This window comes from Cyanistes caeruleus, unplaced genomic scaffold (genome assembly GCF_971803275.1).
Source record: "Cyanistes caeruleus unplaced genomic scaffold, bCyaCae1.hap1.1 HAP1_SCAFFOLD_11, whole genome shotgun sequence".
Lineage (NCBI taxonomy): Eukaryota > Metazoa > Chordata > Aves > Passeriformes > Paridae > Cyanistes > Cyanistes caeruleus.
In genome coordinates this window covers 3,672,986-3,699,863 of record NW_028255883.1, presented here as the reverse complement: position 1 = coordinate 3,699,863, position 26,878 = coordinate 3,672,986, and the positions used below count along the sequence as shown (strand labels likewise).

General features: G+C 53.2%; 1 protein-coding gene across 1 annotated transcript; it reads right to left on the bottom strand.

Annotated features, from left to right (window-relative positions):
* Positions 1-1,334: 1,334 nt before the first annotated feature.
* Positions 1,335-5,584, bottom strand: LOC147647341 (serine/threonine-protein kinase pim-1-like). Its single transcript, XM_086872370.1, has 8 exons — positions 4,810-5,584; positions 4,631-4,681; positions 4,060-4,426; positions 3,334-3,510; positions 2,930-3,077; positions 2,518-2,746; positions 1,836-1,970; positions 1,335-1,549 (listed from the first exon to the last, which is right to left on the bottom strand). The coding sequence occupies exons 1-5, from the start codon at positions 5,359-5,361 to the stop codon at positions 2,971-2,973; spliced, it is 1,254 nt and encodes a 417-aa protein (XP_086728496.1). The 5' UTR covers positions 5,362-5,584; the 3' UTR covers positions 1,335-1,549; positions 1,836-1,970; positions 2,518-2,746; positions 2,930-2,970.
* Between the last annotated feature and the right edge of the window lie 21,294 nt (positions 5,585-26,878).

Here is a 26,878-nt window from a genome sequence, read left to right as displayed (position 1 = left end):
GTGAAAAATCTTCTATAACTCTGGAGTAAGAAAGAAGTAACTGATCCTTTGAAAAAGAGAACTCAGCTTTGATTTTAGTTCCTTAGTTTTTACACGTGTTAGTGGAAAGGATCCATTAGCTGCCTTCCTTTACAGATTTGATGGATGTTTTCCAATATTAAGATATTTTACACTGCAGTTAAAGGAATAGGAAATACATGTTCTTCATGACTGTGTCTTGAGTGTCAAAATTTTGCAGTTTGAAACTTGGACCTAAAGCGTTGCAAATGGAAATGATAAATCCCAATGGACTGAGTGAATGCAGCTTTTCCTATGGGATGTGCAGCACTCCAAGGACTTCCTCAGTGGGGCTGTGGGTGCTTGGAGCTTTGTCCTGTGCCACTCCAGGATGTCATGAAATGGGACTTCACCTGCCACCAGCCCAGGTCACGCTTTGCCACCAGCCCAGCTCCTTGGACCTTGTGTCCCCAAAGAAGACACAAGGTGTTTCTGCTGCTCCACCTTTGCACAGATCCACAGAGAGCTGGGATTATCCCAAGTCTTGTGTCTCCATTGTGCCATATTCCTAAAGAACCAGCAGCCCATCCCGACGAATATGGTGAGTTATGTGGATGATTGTCAGCTCCCTTTCCTGCCTAGAAATCCTGAAACTGCTTCTAAATGCTGTTCCCTTCAGTTCCTGGACACCTATTCACACAGAGCTGGGGAAAAAAATCCCCTGGCCATGGCTTACAAGGTGAGTTATGCCAAAGTTAGAGCTCTGTGGGAAATCTCTATCCATCCCTATCCTTTTAATATATCTATACATGGGGGTGTGCATGGATGTGTCTTGTATGGAAAGGAAGGAGTGTGCAAACAACGTGACTGACACTTTCACCCTCTGTGTTCATTCCATACTCATGGGTACAAAGATATTATGGAAACCTTTGCAAGGACAGACCTTCTGTCCATGGATACAGAGACATCCAAGAGCCCCTGGCACTGACAGACCCTTCTGTCCATGGATTCAGAGACATCCAAGAGCCCCTGGCACAGACAGACCTTTCTGTCCATGAATTCAGAGACATCCAAGAGCCCCTGGCAGCGACAGACATTGCTGCTCTTCAGTCAGTGACAGGATGAGTCCCTGAGCCTGGGGCTTGGCCTTCCTCGTGGTGAGGGGCATCAAGGAAGGCTGCAGTGTGATGGAGATTGTGATGGGCTGGGAAATCACTGGGGGAAAGGAGGGAGCAGTTGTGAAGTAAAAGGCAGGTGGGGGAGAGAACTGTTCAGAGAAGGGATGAGCTACAGCTTGAGAAAGTTGAAAAATGACATTTGGGGTCATCTCAGATTGATTTCATTTCAGAAGTTATGGAACAAGTTTAATTTTGGGGGGGGTGTCATGTTTTCCTTTGGAGGTGGACACTCTGCAGACTTGAGCTGCATTGCCAAAATGCTCAAGTCTCTGCTGGAGGTCACACCGTTTCTTCTTTGGCTGATCCCGGCCCGGTGCTGAGCCCAGCAGAGCCCTGGCAGAGCCCAGAGCAGCCTCAGCATCCGCAGAGCCCGGCTGCAAGGAGAGAAACCAGAAACCGCCCGTCAGCTCAAGGCTCCTGTCCCCTTGTCCCAGCCACCCACAGTGCCCAGGCCATGCTGGCCGTGCTCAGCGCTGAGCCCAAAGCTGCCCATCACTGCTGCCTTTGGGAGCAGAGCAGGAGGGCAGGACATGTGCCCAGCCTGCAGCCAGCCACGGCAGATCCAGCCCCTCAGCAGCTGCCCAGAGCGGGATGCTCCTGTGCCCGCTGCCATCTCCCAAAAGCTCTTGTCCCACCCATGCCAAGGAGATGAGGACCCACCTCACACCATCTGCTGCCAGAAGAAAAGCTGGTCCCAAACGATGTCCTCAGCCTTCTCCAAGGGCACGGCCCATCCACACCACAGCTGGTCCCAAGCACTTCCCGATCCAGACTGGACCCCACCTAGAATTCTTCCTTTAGAAAAACAAACAATAAATTAATGAAAATAGGCTACAGACAAATAGGGGAAAGAAGAAAAATGGTAAAAAATCTTATGTCTGTCAGGAGTTTGAGGAAGGCACAACCCCTCCATTCTAGGGAAAAACCCACCCACGGGTGAGGGAAGCCCATGCTTTCTCCCTTCCCCCCTGCACTGTCCCCCAAAATCACGGTGATCCCAAAGCAAAGCAGGGGAGTGGAGCAGCCCAAGCCCTTCCTTGCCTGCACAGCAAAGCAGCCGTGCTCAGGTTCTGGAGTCCCACCTGTGCTCCTGCCATGGGGGTTTGTTTGTGTTGGGCTGGCTGCCCCAGCCCCAGCCTGGGGCACGGTGGGTGCTGGGGGCTGTTGGCAGGACCAGGAGCCCACTCCCATTTCGTAACCACCCCAGCCCACACCCCCAGCCCTGCCAAAAACCAGCTGGGCAGCCACTGAAGAATCAGTTGCATCCACCCCAGCAAAGGGGAAACCTTTGGTTCCCGGCCAATGCACAAATCTGGGAGCATCCCCCTGGGTCTGGACTTACCTGAAAATTCTCTGTGGAGCCTGGCTTTCAAGAAGGTGCCAGAATCAAAGTCCATCATCGCCAGCTGCCACTGGCCAGGTCGAGGAAGAGGTTGTCATCCTTGCTGTTGTCCTCCATGTCCCCAGCAGCAGCAGCAGCAGCAGCCCCACCTGGTGCAGCTTCTCCAGGGGCTCCTTCTTCCCTGGGGTGACACCAGGCTGTCAGGGTTCTGCCCAGGGCCCGGCTGTCACTGAACCAGGACAAGCAAAACCAGCTCAGATGGCGGCCACCAGTGCTGGGCAGAGCAGCTCAGCTCCAGCACAAGGGCTGCGTGTTCTCACTCGATGAGCCCTGTGCAGTGACACAGGCAGGACAAAGAAGTCTGGGTTTCTTTGCTTCTGATTGCCAGGGTATGTGTGGAGCTGTAACTTACCAGGTCCCTGCATCACTGTGCCTGTGGCTCTCTCCCTTCTTCTATGGCTGATGAATATCCTGCATCCAGGGATCACAGAACAGGTCTTCTAATGAGGGCCTGTCCAAGTAGTGCAGGGATAAACACCGCCTGATCAGAACTTGGCAATCTGGGGAGAGAAACCACAAACCACTGGTCAGTTGGAGAAGGCTCCTGTCTGCTTTGCCCCACTATACCCGTGCCCAGGCCACGCTGGATGTGCTCACAGCTGGGCCTTAACTTTCCCATCAATTCTCTGTTTTGGAGGAGAGCAGGAGAGCAGGACATGTGCCACCTCCTCAGCAGCTGCCAGAGCGGGATGCTCACGAGCCCGCTGCTGTCTCCCAACACTGGTGTTCCCCCCGTGCCCAGACATGATGATCCACCTTGGGAGAGGCGTTGTGGCAGCGGGAGCTGGGCCCAGCTGATGTTCCAGCCCCTCCTGAAAGGGTGCTTCCCGCAGACCATCTCATGCAGCAGGATGCCCAGGGTCCAGACGGTTGCTGCCTCGCCATAGTACCACCTGAAGTTAGTCCATTCCGGGGGTCTGTATGATCGTGTTCCTATGGAATATGGATGGAGCTCATCAGGGGGATGCTGCTGCTCCCAGAGCGTGACCCCAGCATCCCTGGGCATGTGGGGCTGCCCCAGTGGCTCACGGGGTGACCTGCTGCCCTCTCGCCAGCACCTGGCACTTGTGTACAAACCCAGGGTTGGAAAAGAAGGCACTGGTGCTGGAAGAGGGCAGCAGAAACCCTGGCAAGGCCCGACCATGACAAACAAAGGAAAAACCTGCTCACAGTGCTGGGGAAAAACCATACCCACATCCTCCCTGCTGGCATTGCCAAAAAAATATTATGTACCAAGGCAAAGCAGGGAAGCACAGCAGTCCAAGCCCATTCTCACCAGCACACCAAACCAGCTGGTGCACAGGTCCTGGCTCCCCCTCTCTGCTACCCCCACCCACAGGGGATTTTGTCAGGCTGGCTGCCCCAGCCCCAGTCCTGGGAGAATCCCTGCTGCCACACCCTGGCTGGGCCCTGAGATGTTGGGCCAGGAGATGTTGGGCCAGGAGATGCCGGGACCAGGAGCCTACCCCTGGGTGGGCTCACCTGCAAATTGAGTGTAGGCTGTGTCCTGCAGGTAGGTGCCACAGCCGAAGTCAATTAATTTTGCCTGCCCGGTGTCCAGGTCAACCAGGATGTTCTCCGGTTTTATGTCTCTGTGCAGGACCCCGCAGCTGGTGCAGTGCTGCACGGCCTCCAGCACCTGCCGGAAAAGCTCCCGCGCCTCTTCCTCTGACAGGAACCTCCGTGCCCGAATGAAATGCCGCAGGTCCTGACACCGCTCTGGGCGCTCCAGTACCATCACGATGGTGTTGGGGAGCTCAAACCAATCCAGCAGCTGCACCACACCGGGGAAGCCTGTGGACACCTTGTCCAGCAGCACTATCTCCAGTGGTGCGCTGGTGCCGTCGGGCTGCGGGAGGAGCACGGTGCCGTCAGTGGGGCTGAGCCCGTGCCAGGGCTCGGGGAGCCCTCAGCCAGCCCGGGATGCTCTGTGCCCTCCGCTGGCCCCACGCCCGCTCTCCCTCCAGGTGTCCTGGTGGCTCCCACCCTGCCGGGCCCCGGCTCATCCCCGCCCGGCACGCCCCGGCTTCTGCCGCTGGCCCCGCTCACTCACCAGCTCGCCCCAGTGCCGGACGCGGTTCCGTGGCACCTTTTTGATGGCCACCTGCAAGCCAAAGGGAGCAGCGGATTCAGCTCGCCGCCTACCGTGTCCAGCCCCATCCTCCTCCTCCGCCCTCTCCTCCTCCTCCGCCCTCTCCTCCTCCTCCGCCCGCCGCTGGCCCCTCTGCTCACCGGGGCGCCATCCGAGAGCCGAGTGGCCGAGAAAACCCTGCCGAAGCCGCCGCGCCCCAGCAGCGAGCCGATCCTGTAGCGCTGCTGCAGGGCCTCCTGCGCCTTCCCTGGGGAAGAGACGCGGCCGTCAGCGCTCGGCCCGGGGCCAGGAACGGCCCCCGTGCGCTCCCCGACCTCCCCGGGCCGAGCATCCGCAGGCGTCCGCTCCTTGGAACGCGACAGCGGCGGCTCGGGGCCAGCGGCCGCGCTGCCGAGCGGCGGAGCTCGGGCCGGGGAAGCCGCAGCGGAGGCGGCGGCAACGGCTGCACCGCCTGTGTCCTCCGCGGGCCCCGGGAGGAGCCGGGGCAAGGGCCGGGACCAGGGCCAGGGCCGGGGCAGGGCTCGGAGCAGGCGGAGCCAAAGGGCGGCGATACCGCCCCAGCCCCAGGCACTGAGGCCCGCCCAGAAGCGCCAGCGCCAGCTCGGCCAGAGCCGGGCGGAGGCGAGAGCGAGGCGGGACGCCCGGGGCCGGCGCCGGGGCCGGGGCCGGGGCCAGGGGCGGGCCGGGGGCATGTCCCGGGCAGGCAAGGGGAGAGGGAAACTGGGAGAGGAGGGGAACACAGAGAAAGGGAGATCGGGAATGGGTGAGGGACCGCGGGAGAGAGGGTGGAAGAGTGGGAGAGGGAGAGGAGAAGATAAAGAGGGGCGATAATGTCGCTTCTTTCGCTTTTTCTCTTTGCGCTGCTGCTGCCGCCGCTGCTGCTGCTGCTGCCGCTGCTGCCGCTGCAACTGAAGCACCGGGGCCGTTTGTCCCCGGGGCCGTTTGTCCGTTGCCCGCTCGGCCCCGCGCCGAGCCCCGCGCTCCCCGGGCAGCCCCTGAGCCTGGCCAAACACGGGAACTTTGCCGTGTTGAGCCAAGAGCCAGAGTCTTGATTCCTGCACAGGGGCACAGCAATGCCCTTGGCTGCTGCTGTGCCTTGTCCCTGCTGAGTGTCAGACACTGTCTGAGCACATTCCCTGAATGCAGAATTTGTACCTGACCCAAGCACTGCACTTGTGTCTCCAGCATTGCTTTCCAAGAAAAACAGGGGAAGGCAAACTGGGTGTAGCTCATGGTATTTTACAATGTCTAAAACTTGCCAAGTGATGGATCTTAGAGGTGAGATCCATTTAGAATGAATGGGATGGAGAACTAGTGCAAGATGGAAAAGGGAAACATAAAAATAAATAGAGAAAAACATATTGGTCATTTCTTTTGATTTTATTTTAATTTCTTAAAAAAAGCTGTTTCAATTTTCCCAGAATCTTCACAGTCCTGTCTTTTCTTTCCAAAAACCTGTCCTGGAGAACAAGGTGCAGCTCCTGTCTCAAGATGTGCCCCCAGCTGCAGCTTCTCTTGGCTTCCCACACTGTGCGTGCAGCACAACTCTTACAGCAAAGCAGGACAAATTACCTGAAGAACTTGACAACTTGTTCTTGCTTTTCCTTGTGGACAGGGGAGTTGTGCCATTGGTACGGTTTGCATTGTTACTCTTCTATCCGAAGAAAACATGATGAGCTGCCAGGAATTGTTAGGGAATACAAGCCTGGCTGAATGTGGAGAAAGAATCTCCAGAGCCTGCAGCCAGCAGTGGAGAGCTCATCATTCCAATAGCGCCATGGACAACTTGAAAGTGATCTGGAACATGAAAATGGGCTAACAGAGGGAGTTTGTTTTGTGTGTTCAGTTTAGGTGATTGTACATCTCCTGCACTGGGAGAAATCAAGAGCACAATCAGTTGTTGATAAGCACCAGAACATGATAAGCTGGACCTCTCAGTAGATGAGAGAAAGAATGTGAAAAGGACAAATGCAGGGAATGACTTGGTGAAGTTTGTCTGTAAGAAGGTTGATTTTTATCCTAATAATTCCCAGTTAATTCCCTTTGCTTTTGTCCCTTCTGGCAAGGCTGTTTGCATGGCAGATTGCCCAGGAAATGAGAACCTGGAGCTTGTGGAAGTGCCTGAAAGGTGCCCTGTTCCTCTGCAGGGACACTCAGGCTGAAACAGGAGCCTGAGGCCTCTCTTGGGAAGCCTCCTCGGGGCTGGAATTTGTGCCATGCCAGGAGAGGAGGAGGGGGAGGAGGATGGGAGCTGTGTGTGAGGAGCAGGAGGTTTGGGCCGCAGGACATTCCGTCTGTGCCGCTGCCCCGCAATGGGCGGCCGTGCCCGGGGCTCTGGGCCTGCCCCGCGTGCGCTGAGCTCCCGACACTGCGGGAGCTGCCCGGGCTGGGCTCAGGTTCCCACTGGGACTGGGCAGCAGGCTGGGCTCCAGCTGGGATCAGCAGCAGCTGGAAATACTTCTGGGCATCTCCACTTTCTGCTGCTGCTCAGAAAAAATAATTAAGTGACAAGTTCTGTTTTTTCTTTCTCCTGGTGGATTTTTTCATTTTATTTGCCACTGCAGGGGCAATTTCTGTGATGGCCTCTGTCACTTGATTCTATTTCAGCAGCAGCAGCAACAGGGCTGTGTTTGAGCACTGCAAATGTCAGCTGTGTGGCTTTCATTCCCCTCGACTTAGTGCTCAGGGACTTGAGGGCATTTCAAAATCTGCCACTCATGATGTCTGAGACAAAAAATCCTGAGTTACTGATCACAAAAGCACAGTGGGTAGCACTGATTGAAAGAGGCAATTGTAGTTTTGCAGATAAAATTCAGGTGGCAGGCAGAAGAGGAACAAAAGCAGACGAGATCTACAATGTGCAAGGCCAAGGCACCAACAGCCTCCTGCTGTCACCTCAGGGTGAGTAAAACAGAGCTGAAAACAGCGCTGGAACCCGATCCTTTCTTCCTCTGAGGGCTGGCTCAGGGCAGCAGAGGCGGGCCCTGAGGAAGCCTGAGGGCTGTTTGTGGGGGATTGTTGCTGTAGTCCAGAATTGCCCTGGCAAAAGCCCTGGGAAGCCGAGGCAGGAGCAGGTGGGAAGGGCCGGCGCTGCTGCTGCTCGTGGCCGGGAGCCCCGGCCGGGCCGGGCCTGCGCCCGCTGCGCTGCGGCTGCTGCTGCTGCCAGAGCCGGGCGGGACTCGGGGACAGGGAATGGACACGGGGGGACAGCAAAGGCCTTGGGGGCTGCAGGGATGTTGGTGCTCGGGCCAGCGCCAGCACAGAGCTTCAGCCCGCAATGAAGCCCGAGGGAAACGCTGGCGAAAGGCTCCATTCAGCCTTTCTTTACTCGGCGCTGTGAAGGGACCGAAATAAAAGGAGAACAAGCAGGGCCCGACCCCTTCTCCTTTGGGAGGAGCCCCGCGCCTGGGGCTGTGAGGGGCCGTGAGGGGCTGTGAGGGGAAATGAAGGGCTGTGAGGGGCCATGAGAGGTTCTACAGGGCCATGAGAAGTTCCATGGAGCCGTGAGGGGCTGTGAGGGGCCATGAGGAGCCTCAGCCCTGGCAGGAGGGGGTGCCACCATGTCCCCAGGGCAGGGCAGCCGTGAGGGGCTGTGAGTGCAGACGTGGCAGCAGAGCGGGCTTGGGGCAGCTCTGGGAGGGGATGAGACCCTTCCCCAGCTCCAAACCACACCAGACCCACCATTAACAGGATTTTCTGTCTTTAGAATCCACTGGCAACTTGGAGTTGAGTGTACAGTTAAATCCCAGTGGGAAAAGCAAGAGACTTTCAGTCATTGTTTTTCAATGTGTGTTTCACTCATATTTCAGTGTGACATCCAGCCATTGTTATTAATGTCTAAGATTTAAAAGTCTTAACAATGAAAAGTAATACTAATAAATAATAATAACATCAAGAACAAGAAATGAAGCCCTGAATCCCAACAATCAGCTCAGAAACATGATTTTGTTTGTAGTAATAGATTAGTACTAAAGGACTAAATGAAAAAGTTTTAATTTGTAATTCAGACAAAAGACGTTTCATCTTTTTCCAAGGTTCTGGTCCCCTTCCACCAGGGTCATTTCCTTTACTCTCCCACTTTCTAATGGTTAGAAGGGAGATAAGTGTGCCAGAAAAGGCAACAGCTCCTGTTTCAAAGGGAAGCAGCCACCACTCCAGGAAACCTGAATTGCCCCCAGGCACGTGTGTGCACTTGAAGGGTGAACAAGTGTTGGGGACAGAGATCTCAAACTCCTTCTAAGGCTGTGAGAAACCCACAAGTGGCAAATTATCATTGTGGGTCAACTCCAGCTGAAATTCCATTCCCCCACACCCTCCAAATGGGCAGGCAGGCCTGGGCTCTGGCAGGGTTCAGTTTTGAGTGCCTTGTGTTGCCTGGCATGTAAATGATCCTATCAACTCTGGTACTGATGGATTGTGGTATGGCTGCTGAAGGAGGAGAGGGAATCTCAGCAGACAGAAAAGTCTCTTCTGCTTTCTCCCTGCAGAACCCCCTCTCCAAAGAGAAATGCCTGTGCTGGGTTTCCATGGGACCCCTTCCCTCAGCCCAGTGTCTGACCCACTGTGTGCTCTGCAGGAGCCAAAGCCAGAGGAGGCCCAATATCAGTCACCACATGGTCCCCACACAGCAGGAGAAAGCACTGCTTGCAGTGGGGCTGCTGATCTGTGACCCATCCTGATTCCATCCACCCCACTCCTCTCAACCACAGACACCAGAAGGATCCCAGGAAAGCCACAGTGCTCTACCAGATGCCAGGAGCACTCCCTGCTGTGGCCTCAGGGATGCTGGGTGACCTGGTTGATGAGCATCTCTGGTTGGTGATGGAATGTGTGGATGGAGGCCCTTGACAGGAGGTTGTTTGAGATACGTGTGGGGCTGAAGGAGAGATGGCAGCTGTCAGTCGGGAGGGCAGGGACCCCGCTTGTGAGTCCATTGCCTTGGACACCCTCAGCCACAGGATGTCCATGAAGTCACACAAGGCTTTGGCACTCGCAGCCTTCTTTTCCCCAAGTTCCTGCTTTCTGTACATTTACAGCAGAGAACCTTGTTTGTTACTAGAACTAGAATAAAGATCCCAGAGGGAACAAGCCTTGCTGGTTTTAATCAGAAGCATCAGTGACCAAAAGTTGTATTTCCTTGTGTGGTGTCCTCATTTGCTGCATTTTCTGAGTTCCACTTGGATCCTTTGGAGGGCAATAGGTTGTGCCCTCTGAGGATCCTTTGTGCTCCTTGGTGACCCAGGAGAACTTTCCAGGAGGTTTTTGGGTGAGCTGCTGCTGTGATGTCACAGGAATGTTGCCATGTCCTTGTGGTGTTCCCGTTGCTGTGGGGCACAGAGGCCTCAGTGTCAGAGCGGCTCTGGGTGCCTGCTCATTGCCTGAGGATCCTCCTGCCTGAGGCATTCTCAGCAGCCAGCCCAGCCCCTGATGGGTGTCCTTCTGTCCTGGCAGGGGGACAGACAGTCTGCAGATGTGTGCAGCACAGCCAAAATGATCCAAAATGATTGTTGCAGTTTGCACTCTGGACTCTGGGGCTTCTTATGGGTATTTTTTAACCCACTCGGCCCCTAAGTCGAGGATTTCCCCAGGTGTACCATATGTGCCTTTGGGATAGCTGTGGGCTTTCTGTTCTTCCTTTGGAATGGATGTGATTTTGAAAGGAAATTGCCATTAAATGCCATATGTTTGGGAGAGCTCCTGCCAATAACTTCTTAAAAAATGGGTTGTTTCTAGCCAGCAGGGTGTGCACAGCATTTGGAATGGAGCTTGGGGAGGTTCTGTTCCCCAAGAGGACAGTCTGTGGCAGTGGACCCTGGCACTCCCTCCGTTTGCTGGTCCAGCCAAAAACTGGACACAGCCTAATATTTTGTGCTGTTCTCTTGCCTGCTGTGTGATCCAAAAGGACTGTGGCTCCAGGAGGGAAGTTGTGAAAAGAAAATGCTCTCTATAGGCATTGACTTGTTGTGTGGGAGTTCCCATCACAGGCAGCTTTTTCTCCTAACAGCGTCTGGTTCAGGTGAAGGTCACCTCACACATGGATACTGCAAAGCTCCTTCTTCAGTGAGTGGGAAAGGAACCTTGCCTCGATCTTCTCGAGTGTGGCCTGGCTGGCTCAGTGATGAGGTTCCTCTTCACTCGAGTTTTGAGCCAGCATATGTTTGTGGGGTTCACTGATTTTCTTCAAGAATTCAAGTCTATAGAGTGAGTAAAGAAATCAGGGGGGGACTCTCTCTGGTTTGCATTCCACAGTTTATTTCTGTGAAGGGGAATCCAAAGGATGAGAGAACAAGGATTTGGGTCTGCGGGGTGTCTTTTAACAGGGTTTCTCAGTAGGAGGGAACATCAGAGAAAGAAACAATTATTTTTCTCAATTAGTACATCTTACAAACTTTCTACAAATCAAGGTTACACACACCAAGATTATAAATACCAGACAGCAACTTCTTCAAATGCCCACAAAGGTGTAGGAGTATTCTCCACAGAGGGGCAGAGGGGGAGAGGGGGGGAGGTTGGTTTCCTGGCAATACAGGGGGGAAAGAAAGGGAAGGGAAGGGAAGCATATCCTCCCAGCTTCCATAGCTGAGAGGTATTCTGGGACAGGAAAAACAAAGTTACAAACTTCTGTGTTGGAAAGAAGGGTCTCCTGGGCTAAAGAAACTTCAAGCATCTGGAAATGCCAGCAGGGTCTTCTCTTTACTCTATCCGGCCTCTCGCCGTGGGGCTGAGGAGAGAAACTTCAGTAACCGTGGGAACTTGACACCAGGTTAACAGTTAGGAGAAAGAGAAGCTGCGGGGAAAATCACAACTAAAAGAGGGGAAAAGATATATTTCAAGCTATCAACTACAATAGAACCTGTGGTGTTCAGAGATCCCAGTTGCTCCCTTTCAACACCAATATGAGCCCAGTAAGCTCCAGGATGATCCTTGTCACATGCCAGCATTCCAAGGATGGAATTGCTGTTGTGTGGGTTCTCTGATGTGCTGGGTGCTCTCACAACCCTCCTGGCCAGAATGTCTGCTGAGGGCCAGCCAGGCTGCTGCAGTGGCAGTGACCTCAGAGCCATCACCATTTCAGCCATGTCCCCTGGGCCAGGCTCTCCCCTTTCCTCTGCCCCTGCCTTGTCTCTGCTGGCATGAAGAGTTTGTTCATTATTATCTTGTCCCCAGGGTGCTGGGGCCAATTGCTTCCCAGTCAGGCTCCTGGAGCAGAAGTGGCTTTTCAGAGCCCAACCAGAAATGAGCCCTGAAGCAGCAGCTCTGCAGTGCTGGCCACCAGGCCGGGGTGCCAAGGGAGCCTTCTGGCCATGGCCTGGAAGCAGCTGCTGCTGCCAAGGTGCCTTTGCTGCCTTGTAGGAGACAGGTTTGGAAATCAAGAGACGACCCAATGTGAGTTAGCTGCTTCTTCCCAATTTATTACAATCTTAGCTATATTTTTATAGTATTTTGAAAAGGTAACATGCAATCTGTATTATACTATGATTGGATAATTGCTATTTTTCACGTGTTAATTTCTACACTTCAATTGGTCCAGATCATAACACCCGAGCTCTATAAGATAGTTTTAGTAAAACTTATTAAGACACATTTAGCAGATTTCTCATCCTAAATTCTAACTCTTCATTGTCTTATTAAAAATTAGTCTTCTTCATTTCCTTGATACAATATTCAGCCAAGGACTTAGACTAGCTCACTCAGAGTTGTGCAGGCCTTGCAAGGAGCTGTGCCCTGGAGAAGCAAGCCATTCTTCAACAAGGTAATAGGGGCTGTGACTGCTGAGGCATCACAGACAGGGAAACACTGGGCCTGACATTGCTGTGGTTTCTTGGATAGGGGAACACTGGGGCTGTCATTGTTGTCACAGAGTGTAGGAAATTTGGGCTCACACTTCTGTGGTGTCACAGAGAGGATTAAATTGGAGCTCACACTTGAATGGTGTCCAGGACAGTGGAACACTGGGCCTGACAATGCTGTGGTGTGACAGAGAGGAGGCAATTTTGGATGTCACTACTCTGGTTTGACAGAGAGGAAAAGAGTGGGGCTATCACTGCTGTGGTATCACCGAGAGGATGAAATTTAGGCTGTTACAGCTGTGATGTTACAGACAGGGGACACTGGACTATCGTGGCACTACTATCACAGAGAGTGGAACTTTGTGGTTGTCACGTCTGTGGTGACACAGACAGGAGGAAATTGGAGCTCACACTGCTATGGTGTCTCCGATGGAAGGACACAGGGCCTGACATTTCTGTGGTTTCAAAGAGAGGAGGAAATTTGGGGCTGTCACAGCTATGGGGTCACAGAGTGGAGAACACTGAGACTTTAACTGCTGTGGTGTCACAGAGAGGAGGAATTTTTTTGTTTTGATTGCACTGGTGTCACAGAGAGCGGAACTTTGGGGCTCTCACTGCTGTGGTGTCACAGAGAGAGAAACAGCGGTGTTGTCGCTGCTGTGGTGTCCCAGAGAGTGGAACACTGGGCCTGACATTGGTGTGGTTTGACAGAGAGGAGGCAATTTTGGCTGTCACCTCTCTGGTTTCACAGAGAGGGCAACTTTTTGGCTGTCCCTGCTGTGGTGTCACGGAGACGGGAATATTGGAGCTGTCAATGCTGTGGTGTCTGAGAGAGGGAAACACTGGGCCTGTCATTGCTGTGCTGTCATGGAGAGGAGCACGTTGGAGCTCACACTGCTATGATGTCACAGGTAGGGTAACAGTGGCTCTGACATTGCTGTGGTGTCCCAGAGAAGAGGAAATTTGGGCCCTCACTGCTCTGGTGTCACACAGAGGGGTAAAGTTGGGCTCTGACTGCTATGGTGTTTCCAACAGGGTAATCAATCCTGGGCCTAAAATTGCTGTCGTTTCACAGACAGGAGCAATTTTGGGCTGTGGCTGCACTGCTGTCCCAGAGAGTGGAACTTTGGGGCTCACACTGCTCTGGTGTCCCAGAGACGGGAACATTGGAGCTGTTACGGCTGTGTTGTCACAGAGAGAGGAACACTGGAGCTCTCCCTGCTCTGGAGTTGTGGAGAGGAGGAAATTGGGCATGTCACTGCCCTGGTGTCACAGGGAATGGAAGAGTAGGGCTGTCACTGCCGTGGAGTCAGAAAAAGGAGGAAATTTGGTGTGTGACTGCACTGCGGTCACAGCGAGTGGAACTCTGGGGCTCTCACTTCTGTGGTGGAAGAGATGAAGAAATAGGTGCTGTCACTGCTGTTGTGGTGTGACGGAGAAGAGGAAATTTGGGCCTGTCATTCATTGCTGACATGTCACAGAGAGGAGCACTTTGGAGCTCACACTGCTATGATGTCACAGATAGGGTAACACTGGTTCTGATATTGCTGTGTTGTCACAGAGTGGAGGAAATTAGGCCTCTCCCTGCTGTGTTGTCACAGAGAGGGGGAAATTTGGGCTCTCACTGCTGCTGTATCAGTGAGGGCGTAACACTGGAGCTGTCATTGTTGTGGTGTCCCAGAGAGGATTAAATTGGAGCTTACACTTCTATGGTGTCCTAGACAGTGGAACACTGGGCCTGACATTGCTGTGATGTAACAGAGAGGAGGCAATTTGGGGCTGTCATTACTGTGATTCCACAGAGAGGGGAATAGTCGGGTTGTCACTGCTGTTGTTTCAGCGAGAGAGTGAAATGGAGGTAGTTAGAGCTGTGATGTTACAGACAGGGGAATACTGGGACTCGGAGTGCACTGCTGTCACCGAGAGCGGAACTTTGGGGCTCTCACTGCTGTGGTGTCACAGAGAGAGAAACAGCGGTGTTGTCGCTGCTGTGGTGTCAGAGAGTGGAACACTGGGCCTGACATTGGTGTGGTTTCCCAGAGAGGAGGCAATTTTGGCTGTCACCTCTCTGGTTTCACAGAGAGGGCAACTTTTGGCTGTCCCTGCTGTGGTGTCACGGAGACGGGAATATTGGAGCTGTCAATGCTGTGGTGTCTGAGAGAGGGAAACACTGGGCCTGTCATTGCTGTGCTGTCATGGAGAGGAGCACGTTGGAGCTCACACTGCTATGATGTCACAGGTAGGGTAACAGTGGCTCTGACATTGCTGTGGTGTCCCAGAGAAGAGGAAATTTGGGCCCTCACTGCTCTGGTGTCACAGAGAGGGGTAAAGTTGGGCTCTAACTGCTATGGTGTCTCCAACAGGGTAATCCTGGGCCTAAAATTGCTGTCGTTTCACAGAGAGGAGCAATTTTGGGCTGTGGCTGCACTGCTGTCCCAGAGAGTGGAACTTTGGGGCTCACACTGCTCTGGTGTCCCAGAGACGGGACATTGGAGCATTGGAACATTGGAGCTGTCACTGCTGTGTTGTCACAGAGAGAGGAACACTGGAGCTCTCCCTGTTCTGGAGTCGTGGAGAGGAGGAAATTGGGCATGTCACTGCCCTGGTGTCACAGGGAATGGAAGAGTGGGGCTGTCACTGCCGTGGAGTCAGAGAAAGGAGGAAATTTGGGGTGTGACTGCACTGCGGTCACAGCGAGTGGAACTTTGGGGCTCTCACTTCTGTGGTGGAAGAGATGAAGCAATAGGTGCTGTCACTGCTATTGTGGTGTGACGGAGAAGAGGAAATTTGGGCCTGTCATTGCTGTGGTGTCACGGAGAGGAGCACTTTGGAGCTCACACTGCTATGATGTCACAGATAGGGTAACACTGGCTCTGATATTGCTGTGGTGTCACAGAGAGGAGGAAATTAGGCCTCTCCCTGCTGTGTTGTCACAGAGAGGGGGAAATTTGGGCTCTCACTGCTGTTGTATCAGTGAGGGCATAACACTGGGGCTGTCATTGTTGTGGTGTCCCAGTGAGGATTAAATTGGAGCTCACACTTCTATGGTGTCCTAGACAGAGGAACTCTGGGCCTGACATTGCTGTGGTGTAACAGAGAGGAGGCAATTTGGGGCTGTCATTACTGTGATTTCACAGGGAGGGGAAGAGTTGGGCTGTCACTGTTGTGGTTTCCGCGAGAGAGTGAAATGGAGATAGTTAGAGCTGTGATGTTACAGACAGGGGAATACTGGGACTCGGAGTGCACTGCTGTCACCGAGAGCGGAACTTTGGGGCTCTCACTGCTGTGGTGTCACAGAGAGAGAAACAGCGGTGTTGTCGCCGCTGTGGTGTCAGAGAGTAGAACACTGGGCCTGACATTGGTGTGGTTTCCCAGAGAGGAGGCAATTTTGGCTGTCACCTCTCTGGTTTCACAGAGAGGGCAACTTTTGGCTGTCCCTGCTGTGGTGTCCCAGAGACGGGAATATTGGAGCTGTCACTGCTGTGGTGTCTGAGAGAGGGAAACACTGGGCCTGTCATTGCTGTGCTGTCATGGAGAGGAGCACGTTGGAGCTCACACTGCTATGATGTCACAGGTAGGGTAACAGTGGCTCTGACATTGCTGTGGTGTCCCAGAGAAGAGGAAATTTGGGCCCTCACTGCTCTGGTGTCACAGAGAGGGGGAAAGTTGGGCTCTAACTGCTATAGTGTCTCCAACAGGGTAATCCTGGGCCTAAAATTGCTGTCGTTTCACAGACAGGAGCAATTTTGGGCTGTGGCTGCACTGCTGTCCCAGAGAGTGGAACTTTGGGGCTCACACTGCTCTGGTGTCCCAGAGACGGGAACATTGGAGCTGTCACTGCTGTGTTGTCACAGAGAGAGGAACACTGGAGCTCTCCCTGCTCTGGAGTCACAGAGGAGGAGGAAATTGGGCATGTGACTGCCCTGGTGTCACAGGGAATGGAAGAGTGGGGCTGTCACTGCCGTGGAGTCTGAGAAAGGAGGAAATTTGGTGTGTGACTGCACTGCGGTCACAGCGAGTGGAACTTTGGGGCTCTCAGTTCTGTGCTGGAAGAGATGAAGAAATAGGTGCTGTCACTGCTGTTGTGGTGTGACGGAGAAGAGGAAATTTGGGCCTGTCATTGCTGTGGTGTCACAGAGAGGAGCACTTTGGAGCTCACACTGCTATGATGTCACAGATAGGGTAACACTGGTTCTGATATTGCTGTGTTGTCACAGAGTGGAGGAAATTAGGCCTCTCCCTGCAGTGTTGTCACAGAGAGGGGGAAATTTGGGCTCTCACTGCTGTTGTATCAGTGAGGGCATAACACTGGGGCTGTCATTGTTGTGGTGTCCCAGTGAGGATTAAATTGGAGCTCACACTTCTATGGTGTCCTAGACAGAGGAACTCTGGGCCTGACATTGCTGTGGTGTAACAGAGAGGAGGCAATTTGGGGCTGTCATTACTGTGATTTCACAGAGAGGGGAAGAGTCGGGCTGTCACTGTTGTGGTTACAGCGAGAGAATGAAATGGAGGTAGTTAGAGCTGTGATGTTACAGACAGGGGAATACTGGGACTCGGAGTGCACTGCTGTCACCGAGAGCGGAACTTTGGGGCTCTCACTGCTGTGGTGTCACAGAGAGAGAAACAGCGGTGTTGTCGCTGCTGTGGTGTCAGAGAGTGGAACACTGGGCCTGACATTGGTGTGGTTTCCCAGAGAGGAGGCAATTTTGGCTGTCACCTCTCTGGTTTCACAGAGAGGGCAACTTTTGGCTGTCCCTGCTGTGGTGTCCCAGAGACGGGAATATTGGAGCTGTCACTGCTGTGGTGTCTGAGAGAGGGAAACACTGGGCCTGTCATTGCTGTGCTGTCATGGAGAGGAGCACGTTGGAGCTCACACTGCTATGATGTCACAGGTAGGGTAACAGTGGCTCTGACATTGCTGTGGTGTCCCAGAGAAGAGGAAATTTGGGCCCTCACTGCTCTGGTGTCACAGAGAGGGGGAAAGTTGGGCTCTAACTGCTATGGTGTCTCCAACAGGGTAATCCTGGGCCTAAAATTGCTGTCCTTTCACAGAGAGGAGCAATTTTGGGCTGTGGCTGCACTGCTGTCCCAGAGAGTGGAACTTTGGAGCTCACACTGCTCTGGTGTCCTAGAGACGGGGACATTGGAGCTGTCACTGCTGTGTTGTCACAGAGAGAGGAACACTGGAGCTCTCCCTGCTCTGGAGTCACAGAGGAGGAGAAATTGGGCATGTCACTGCCCTGGTGTCACAGGGAATGGAAGAGTGGGGCTGTCACTGCCGTGGAGTCAGAGAAAGGAGGAAATTTGGGGTGTGACTGCACTGCGGTCACAGCGAGTGGAACTTTGGGGCTCTCACTTCTGTGGTGGAAGAGATGAAGCAATAGGTGCTGTCACTGCTGTTGTGGTGTGAGGGAGAAGAGGAAATTTGGGCCTGTCATTGCTGTGGTGTCACAGAGAGGAGCACTTTGGAGCTCACACTGCTATGATGTCACAGATAGGGTAACACTGGCTCTGATATTGCTGTGTTGTCACAGAGTGGAGGAAATCAGGCCTCTCCCTGCTGTGTTGTCACAGAGAGGGGGAAATTTGGGCTCTCACTGCTGTTGTATCAGTGAGTGCGTAACATTGGAGCTGTCATTGTTGTGGTGACCCAGAGAAGATTAAATTGGAGCTCACACTTCTATGGTGTCCTAGACAGAGGAACTCTGGGCCTGACATTGCTGTGGTGTAACAGAGAGGAGGCAATTTGAGGCTGTCATTACTGTGATTTCAGAGAGAGGGGAAGAGTCGGGCTGTCACTGTTGTGGTTACAGCGAGAGAATGAAATGGAGGTAGTTAGAGCTGTGATGTTACAGACAGGGGAATACTGGGACTCGGAGTGCACTGCTGTCACCGAGAGCGGAACTTTGGGGCTCTCACTGCTGTGGTGTCACAGAGAGAGAAACAGCGGTGTTGTCGCTGCTGTGGTGTCAGAGAGTGGAACACTGGGCCTGACATTGGTGTGGTTTCCCAGAGAGGAGGCAATTTTGGCTGTCACCTCTCTGGTTTCACAGAGAGGGCAACTTTTGGCTGTCCCTGCTGTGGTGTCCCAGAGACGGGAATATTGGAGCTGTCACTGCTGTGGTGTCTGAGAGAGGGAAACACTGGGCCTGTCATTGCTGTGCTGTCATGGAGAGGAGCACGTTGGAGCTCACACTGCTATGATGTCACAGGTAGGGTAACAGTGGCTCTGACATTGCTGTGGTGTCCCAGAGAAGAGGAAATTTGGGCCCTCACTGCTCTGGTGTCACAGAGAGGGGGAAAGTTGGGCTCTAACTGCTATGGTGTCTCCAACAGGGTAATCCTGGGCCTAAAATTGCTGTCCTTTCACAGAGAGGAGCAATTTTGGGCTGTGGCTGCACTGCTGTCCCAGAGAGTGGAACTTTGGGGCTCACACTGCTCTGGTGTCCCAGAGACGGGAACATTGGAGCTGTCACTGCTGTGTTGTCACAGAGAGAGGAACACTGGAGCTCTCCCTGCTCTGGAGTCACAGAGGAGGAGGAAATTGGGCATGTCACTGCCCTGGTGTCACAGGGAATGGAAGAGTGGGGCTGTCACTGCCGTGGAGTCTGAGAAAGGAGGAAATTTGGTGTGTGACTGCACTGCGGTCACAGCGAGTGGAACTTTGGGGCTCTCACTTCTGTGCTGGAAGAGATGAAGAAATAGGTGCTGTCACTGCTGTTGTGGTGTGACGGAGAAGAGGAAATTTGGGCCTGTCATTGCTGTGGTGTCACAGAGAGGAGCACTTTGGAGCTCACACTGCTATGATGTCACAGATAGGGTAACACTGGTTCTGATATTGCTGTGTTGTCACAGAGTGGAGGAAATTAGGCCTCTCCCTGCTGTGTTGTCACAGAGAGGGGGAAATTTGGGCTCTCACTGCTGTTGTATCAGTGAGGGCATAACACTGGGGCTGTCATTGTTGTGGTGTCCCAGTGAGGATTAAATTGGAGCTCACACTTCTATGGTGTCCTAGACAGAGGAACTCTGGGCCTGACATTGCTGTGGTGTAACAGAGAGGAGGCAATTTGGGGCTGTCATTACTGTGATTTCACAGAGAGGGGAAGAGTCGGGCTGTCACTGTTGTGGTTACAGCGAGAGAATGAAATGGAGGTAGTTAGAGCTGTGATGTTACAGACAGGGGAATACTGGGACTCGGAGTGCACTGCTGTCACCGAGAGCGGAACTTTGGGGCTCTCACTGCTGTGGTGTCACAGAGAGAGAAACAGCGGTGTTGTCGCTGCTGTGGTGTCAGAGAGTGGAACACTGGGCCTGACATTGGTGTGGTTTCCCAGAGAGGAGGCAATTTTGGCTGTCACCTCTCTGGTTTCACAGAGAGGGCAACTTTTGGCTGTCCCTGCTGTGGTGTCCCAGAGACGGGAATATTGGAGCTGTCACTGCTGTGGTGTCTGAGAGAGGGAAACACTGGGCCTGTCATTGCTGTGCTGTCATGGAGAGGAGCACGTTGGAGCTCACACTGCTATGATGTCACAGGTAGGGTAACAGTGGCTCTGACATTGCTGTGGTGTCCCAGAGAAGAGGAAATTTGGGCCCTCACTGCTCTGGTGTCACAGAGAGGGGGAAAGTTGGGCTCTAACTGCTATGGTGTCTCCAACAGGGTAATCCTGGGCCTAAAATTGCTGTCCTTTCACAGAGAGGAGCAATTTTGGGCTGTGGCTGCACTGCTGTCCCAGAGAGTGGAACTTTGGAGCTCACACTGCTCTGGTGTCCTAGAGACGGGGACATTGGAGCTGTCACTGCTGTGTTGTCACAGAGAGAGGAACACTGGAGCTCTCCCTGCTCTGGAGTCACAGAGGAGGAGAAATTGGGCATGTCACTGCCCTGGTGTCACAGGGAATGGAAGAGTGGGGCTGTCACTGCCGTGGAGTCAGAGAAAGGAGGAAATTTGGGGTGTGACTGCACTGCGGTCACAGCGAGTGGAACTTTGGGGCTCTCAGTTCTGTGGTGGAAGAGATGAAGCAATAGGTGCTGTCACTGCTGTTGTGGTGTGAGGGAGAAGAGGAAATTTGGGCCTGTCATTGCTGTGGTGTCACAGAGAGGAGCACTTTGGAGCTCACACTGCTATGATGTCACAGATAGGGTAACACTGGCTCTGATATTGCTGTGTTGTCACAGAGTGGAGGAAATCAGGCCTCTCCCTGCTGTGTTGTCACAGAGAGGGGGAAATTTGGGCTCTCACTGCTGTTGTATCAGTGAGTGCGTAACATTGGAGCTGTCATTGTTGTGGTGACCCAGAGAAGATTAAATTGGAGCTCACACTTCTATGGTGTCCTAGACAGAGGAACTCTGGGCCTGACATTGCTGTGGTGTAACAGAGAGGAGGCAATTTGAGGCTGTCATTACTGTGATTTCAGAGAGAGGGGAAGAGTCGGGCTGTCACTGTTGTGGTTACAGCGAGAGAATGAAATGGAGGTAGTTAGAGCTGTGATGTTACAGACAGGGGAATACTGGGACTCGGAGTGCACTGCTGTCACCGAGAGCGGAACTTTGGGGCTCTCACTGCTGTGGTGTCACAGAGAGAGAAACAGCGGTGTTGTCGCTGCTGTGGTGTCAGAGAGTGGAACACTGGGCCTGACATTGGTGTGGTTTCCCAGAGAGGAGGCAATTTTGGCTGTCACCTCTCTGGTTTCACAGAGAGGGCAACTTTTGGCTGTCCCTGCTGTGGTGTCCCAGAGACGGGAATATTGGAGCTGTCACTGCTGTGGTGTCTGAGAGAGGGAAACACTGGGCCTGTCATTGCTGTGCTGTCATGGAGAGGAGCACGTTGGAGCTCACACTGCTATGATGTCACAGGTAGGGTAACAGTGGCTCTGACATTGCTGTGGTGTCCCAGAGAAGAGGAAATTTGGGCCCTCACTGCTCTGGTGTCACAGAGAGGGGGAAAGTTGGGCTCTAACTGCTATGGTGTCTCCAACAGGGTAATCCTGGGCCTAAAATTGCTGTCCTTTCACAGAGAGGAGCAATTTTGGGCTGTGGCTGCACTGCTGTCCCAGAGAGTGGAACTTTGGGGCTCACACTGCTCTGGTGTCCCAGAGACGGGAACATTGGAGCTGTCACTGCTGTGTTGTCACAGAGAGAGGAACACTGGAGCTCTCCCTGCTCTGGAGTCACAGAGGAGGAGGAAATTGGGCATGTCACTGCCCTGGTGTCACAGGGAATGGAAGAGTGGGGCTGTCACTGCCGTGGAGTCTGAGAAAGGAGGAAATTTGGTGTGTGACTGCACTGCGGTCACAGCGAGTGGAACTTTGGGGCTCTCACTTCTGTGCTGGAAGAGATGAAGAAATAGGTGCTGTCACTGCTGTTGTGGTGTGACGGAGAAGAGGAAATTTGGGCCTGTCATTGCTGTGGTGTCACAGAGAGGAGCACTTTGGAGCTCACACTGCTATGATGTCACAGATAGGGTAACACTGGTTCTGATATTGCTGTGTTGTCACAGAGTGGAGGAAATTAGGCCTCTCCCTGCTGTGTTGTCACAGAGAGGGGGAAATTTGGGCTCTCACTGCTGTTGTATCAGTGAGGGCATAACACTGGGGCTGTCATTGTTGTGGTGTCCCAGTGAGGATTAAATTGGAGCTCACACTTCTATGGTGTCCTAGACAGAGGAACTCTGGGCCTGACATTGCTGTGGTGTAACAGAGAGGAGGCAATTTGGGGCTGTCATTACTGTGATTTCACAGAGAGGGGAAGAGTCGGGCTGTCACTGTTGTGGTTACAGCGAGAGAATGAAATGGAGGTAGTTAGAGCTGTGATGTTACAGACAGGGGAATACTGGGACTCGGAGTGCACTGCTGTCACCGAGAGCGGAACTTTGGGGCTCTCACTGCTGTGGTGTCACAGAGAGAGAAACAGCGGTGTTGTCGCTGCTGTGGTGTCAGAGAGTGGAACACTGGGCCTGACATTGGTGTGGTTTCCCAGAGAGGAGGCAATTTTGGCTGTCACCTCTCTGGTTTCACAGAGAGGGCAACTTTTGGCTGTCCCTGCTGTGGTGTCCCAGAGACGGGAATATTGGAGCTGTCACTGCTGTGGTGTCTGAGAGAGGGAAACACTGGGCCTGTCATTGCTGTGCTGTCATGGAGAGGAGCACGTTGGAGCTCACACTGCTATGATGTCACAGGTAGGGTAACAGTGGCTCTGACATTGCTGTGGTGTCCCAGAGAAGAGGAAATTTGGGCCCTCACTGCTCTGGTGTCACAGAGAGGGGGAAAGTTGGGCTCTAACTGCTATGGTGTCTCCAACAGGGTAATCCTGGGCCTAAAATTGCTGTCCTTTCACAGAGAGGAGCAATTTTGGGCTGTGGCTGCACTGCTGTCCCAGAGAGTGGAACTTTGGGGCTCACACTGCTCTGGTGTCCCAGAGACGGGAACATTGGAGCTGTCACTGCTGTGTTGTCACAGAGAGAGGAACACTGGAGCTCTCCCTGCTCTGGAGTCACAGAGGAGGAGGAAATTGGGCATGTCACTGCCCTGGTGTCACAGGGAATGGAAGAGTGGGGCTGTCACTGCCGTGGAGTCTGAGAAAGGAGGAAATTTGGTGTGTGACTGCACTGCGGTCACAGCGAGTGGAACTTTGGGGCTCTCACTTCTGTGCTGGAAGAGATGAAGAAATAGGTGCTGTCACTGCTGTTGTGGTGTGACGGAGAAGAGGAAATTTGGGCCTGTCATTGCTGTGGTGTCACAGAGAGGAGCACTTTGGAGCTCACACTGCTATGATGTCACAGATAGGGTAACACTGGTTCTGATATTGCTGTGTTGTCACAGAGTGGAGGAAATTAGGCCTCTCCCTGCTGTGTTGTCACAGAGAGGGGGAAATTTGGGCTCTCACTGCTGTTGTATCAGTGAGGGCATAACACTGGGGCTGTCATTGTTGTGGTGTCCCAGTGAGGATTAAATTGGAGCTCACACTTCTATGGTGTCCTAGACAGAGGAACTCTGGGCCTGACATTGCTGTGGTGTAACAGAGAGGAGGCAATTTGGGGCTGTCATTACTGTGATTTCACAGAGAGGGGAAGAGTCGGGCTGTCACTGTTGTGGTTACAGCGAGAGAATGAAATGGAGGTAGTTAGAGCTGTGATGTTACAGACAGGGGAATACTGGGACTCGGAGTGCACTGCTGTCACCGAGAGCGGAACTTTGGGGCTCTCACTGCTGTGGTGTCACAGAGAGAGAAACAGCGGTGTTGTCGCTGCTGTGGTGTCAGAGAGTGGAACACTGGGCCTGACATTGGTGTGGTTTCCCAGAGAGGAGGCAATTTTGGCTGTCACCTCTCTGGTTTCACAGAGAGGGCAACTTTTGGCTGTCCCTGCTGTGGTGTCCCAGAGACGGGAATATTGGAGCTGTCACTGCTGTGGTGTCTGAGAGAGGGAAACACTGGGCCTGTCATTGCTGTGCTGTCATGGAGAGGAGCACGTTGGAGCTCACACTGCTATGATGTCACAGGTAGGGTAACAGTGGCTCTGACATTGCTGTGGTGTCCCAGAGAAGAGGAAATTTGGGCCCTCACTGCTCTGGTGTCACAGAGAGGGGGAAAGTTGGGCTCTAACTGCTATGGTGTCTCCAACAGGGTAATCCTGGGCCTAAAATTGCTGTCCTTTCACAGAGAGGAGCAATTTTGGGCTGTGGCTGCACTGCTGTCCCAGAGAGTGGAACTTTGGAGCTCACACTGCTCTGGTGTCCTAGAGACGGGGACATTGGAGCTGTCACTGCTGTGTTGTCACAGAGAGAGGAACACTGGAGCTCTCCCTGCTCTGGAGTCACAGAGGAGGAGAAATTGGGCATGTCACTGCCCTGGTGTCACAGGGAATGGAAGAGTGGGGCTGTCACTGCCGTGGAGTCAGAGAAAGGAGGAAATTTGGGGTGTGACTGCACTGCGGTCACAGCGAGTGGAACTTTGGGGCTCTCAGTTCTGTGGTGGAAGAGATGAAGCAATAGGTGCTGTCACTGCTGTTGTGGTGTGAGGGAGAAGAGGAAATTTGGGCCTGTCATTGCTGTGGTGTCACAGAGAGGAGCACTTTGGAGCTCACACTGCTATGATGTCACAGATAGGGTAACACTGGCTCTGATATTGCTGTGTTGTCACAGAGTGGAGGAAATCAGGCCTCTCCCTGCTGTGTTGTCACAGAGAGGGGGAAATTTGGGCTCTCACTGCTGTTGTATCAGTGAGTGCGTAACATTGGAGCTGTCATTGTTGTGGTGACCCAGAGAAGATTAAATTGGAGCTCACACTTCTATGGTGTCCTAGACAGAGGAACTCTGGGCCTGACATTGCTGTGGTGTAACAGAGAGGAGGCAATTTGAGGCTGTCATTACTGTGATTTCAGAGAGAGGGGAAGAGTCGGGCTGTCACTGTTGTGGTTACAGCGAGAGAATGAAATGGAGGTAGTTAGAGCTGTGATGTTACAGACAGGGGAATACTGGGACTCGGAGTGCACTGCTGTCACCGAGAGCGGAACTTTGGGGCTCTCACTGCTGTGGTGTCACAGAGAGAGAAACAGCGGTGTTGTCGCTGCTGTGGTGTCAGAGAGTGGAACACTGGGCCTGACATTGGTGTGGTTTCCCAGAGAGGAGGCAATTTTGGCTGTCACCTCTCTGGTTTCACAGAGAGGGCAACTTTTGGCTGTCCCTGCTGTGGTGTCCCAGAGACGGGAATATTGGAGCTGTCACTGCTGTGGTGTCTGAGAGAGGGAAACACTGGGCCTGTCATTGCTGTGCTGTCATGGAGAGGAGCACGTTGGAGCTCACACTGCTATGATGTCACAGGTAGGGTAACAGTGGCTCTGACATTGCTGTGGTGTCCCAGAGAAGAGGAAATTTGGGCCCTCACTGCTCTGGTGTCACAGAGAGGGGGAAAGTTGGGCTCTAACTGCTATGGTGTCTCCAACAGGGTAATCCTGGGCCTAAAATTGCTGTCCTTTCACAGAGAGGAGCAATTTTGGGCTGTGGCTGCACTGCTGTCCCAGAGAGTGGAACTTTGGGGCTCACACTGCTCTGGTGTCCCAGAGACGGGAACATTGGAGCTGTCACTGCTGTGTTGTCACAGAGAGAGGAACACTGGAGCTCTCCCTGCTCTGGAGTCACAGAGGAGGAGGAAATTGGGCATGTCACTGCCCTGGTGTCACAGGGAATGGAAGAGTGGGGCTGTCACTGCCGTGGAGTCTGAGAAAGGAGGAAATTTGGTGTGTGACTGCACTGCGGTCACAGCGAGTGGAACTTTGGGGCTCTCACTTCTGTGCTGGAAGAGATGAAGAAATAGGTGCTGTCACTGCTGTTGTGGTGTGACGGAGAAGAGGAAATTTGGGCCTGTCATTGCTGTGGTGTCACAGAGAGGAGCACTTTGGAGCTCACACTGCTATGATGTCACAGATAGGGTAACACTGGTTCTGATATTGCTGTGTTGTCACAGAGTGGAGGAAATTAGGCCTCTCCCTGCTGTGTTGTCACAGAGAGGGGGAAATTTGGGCTCTCACTGCTGTTGTATCAGTGAGGGCATAACACTGGGGCTGTCATTGTTGTGGTGTCCCAGTGAGGATTAAATTGGAGCTCACACTTCTATGGTGTCCTAGACAGAGGAACTCTGGGCCTGACATTGCTGTGGTGTAACAGAGAGGAGGCAATTTGGGGCTGTCATTACTGTGATTTCACAGAGAGGGGAAGAGTCGGGCTGTCACTGTTGTGGTTACAGCGAGAGAATGAAATGGAGGTAGTTAGAGCTGTGATGTTACAGACAGGGGAATACTGGGACTCGGAGTGCACTGCTGTCACCGAGAGCGGAACTTTGGGGCTCTCACTGCTGTGGTGTCACAGAGAGAGAAACAGCGGTGTTGTCGCTGCTGTGGTGTCAGAGAGTGGAACACTGGGCCTGACATTGGTGTGGTTTCCCAGAGAGGAGGCAATTTTGGCTGTCACCTCTCTGGTTTCACAGAGAGGGCAACTTTTGGCTGTCCCTGCTGTGGTGTCCCAGAGACGGGAATATTGGAGCTGTCACTGCTGTGGTGTCTGAGAGAGGGAAACACTGGGCCTGTCATTGCTGTGCTGTCATGGAGAGGAGCACGTTGGAGCTCACACTGCTATGATGTCACAGGTAGGGTAACAGTGGCTCTGACATTGCTGTGGTGTCCCAGAGAAGAGGAAATTTGGGCCCTCACTGCTCTGGTGTCACAGAGAGGGGGAAAGTTGGGCTCTAACTGCTATGGTGTCTCCAACAGGGTAATCCTGGGCCTAAAATTGCTGTCCTTTCACAGAGAGGAGCAATTTTGGGCTGTGGCTGCACTGCTGTCCCAGAGAGTGGAACTTTGGAGCTCACACTGCTCTGGTGTCCTAGAGACGGGGACATTGGAGCTGTCACTGCTGTGTTGTCACAG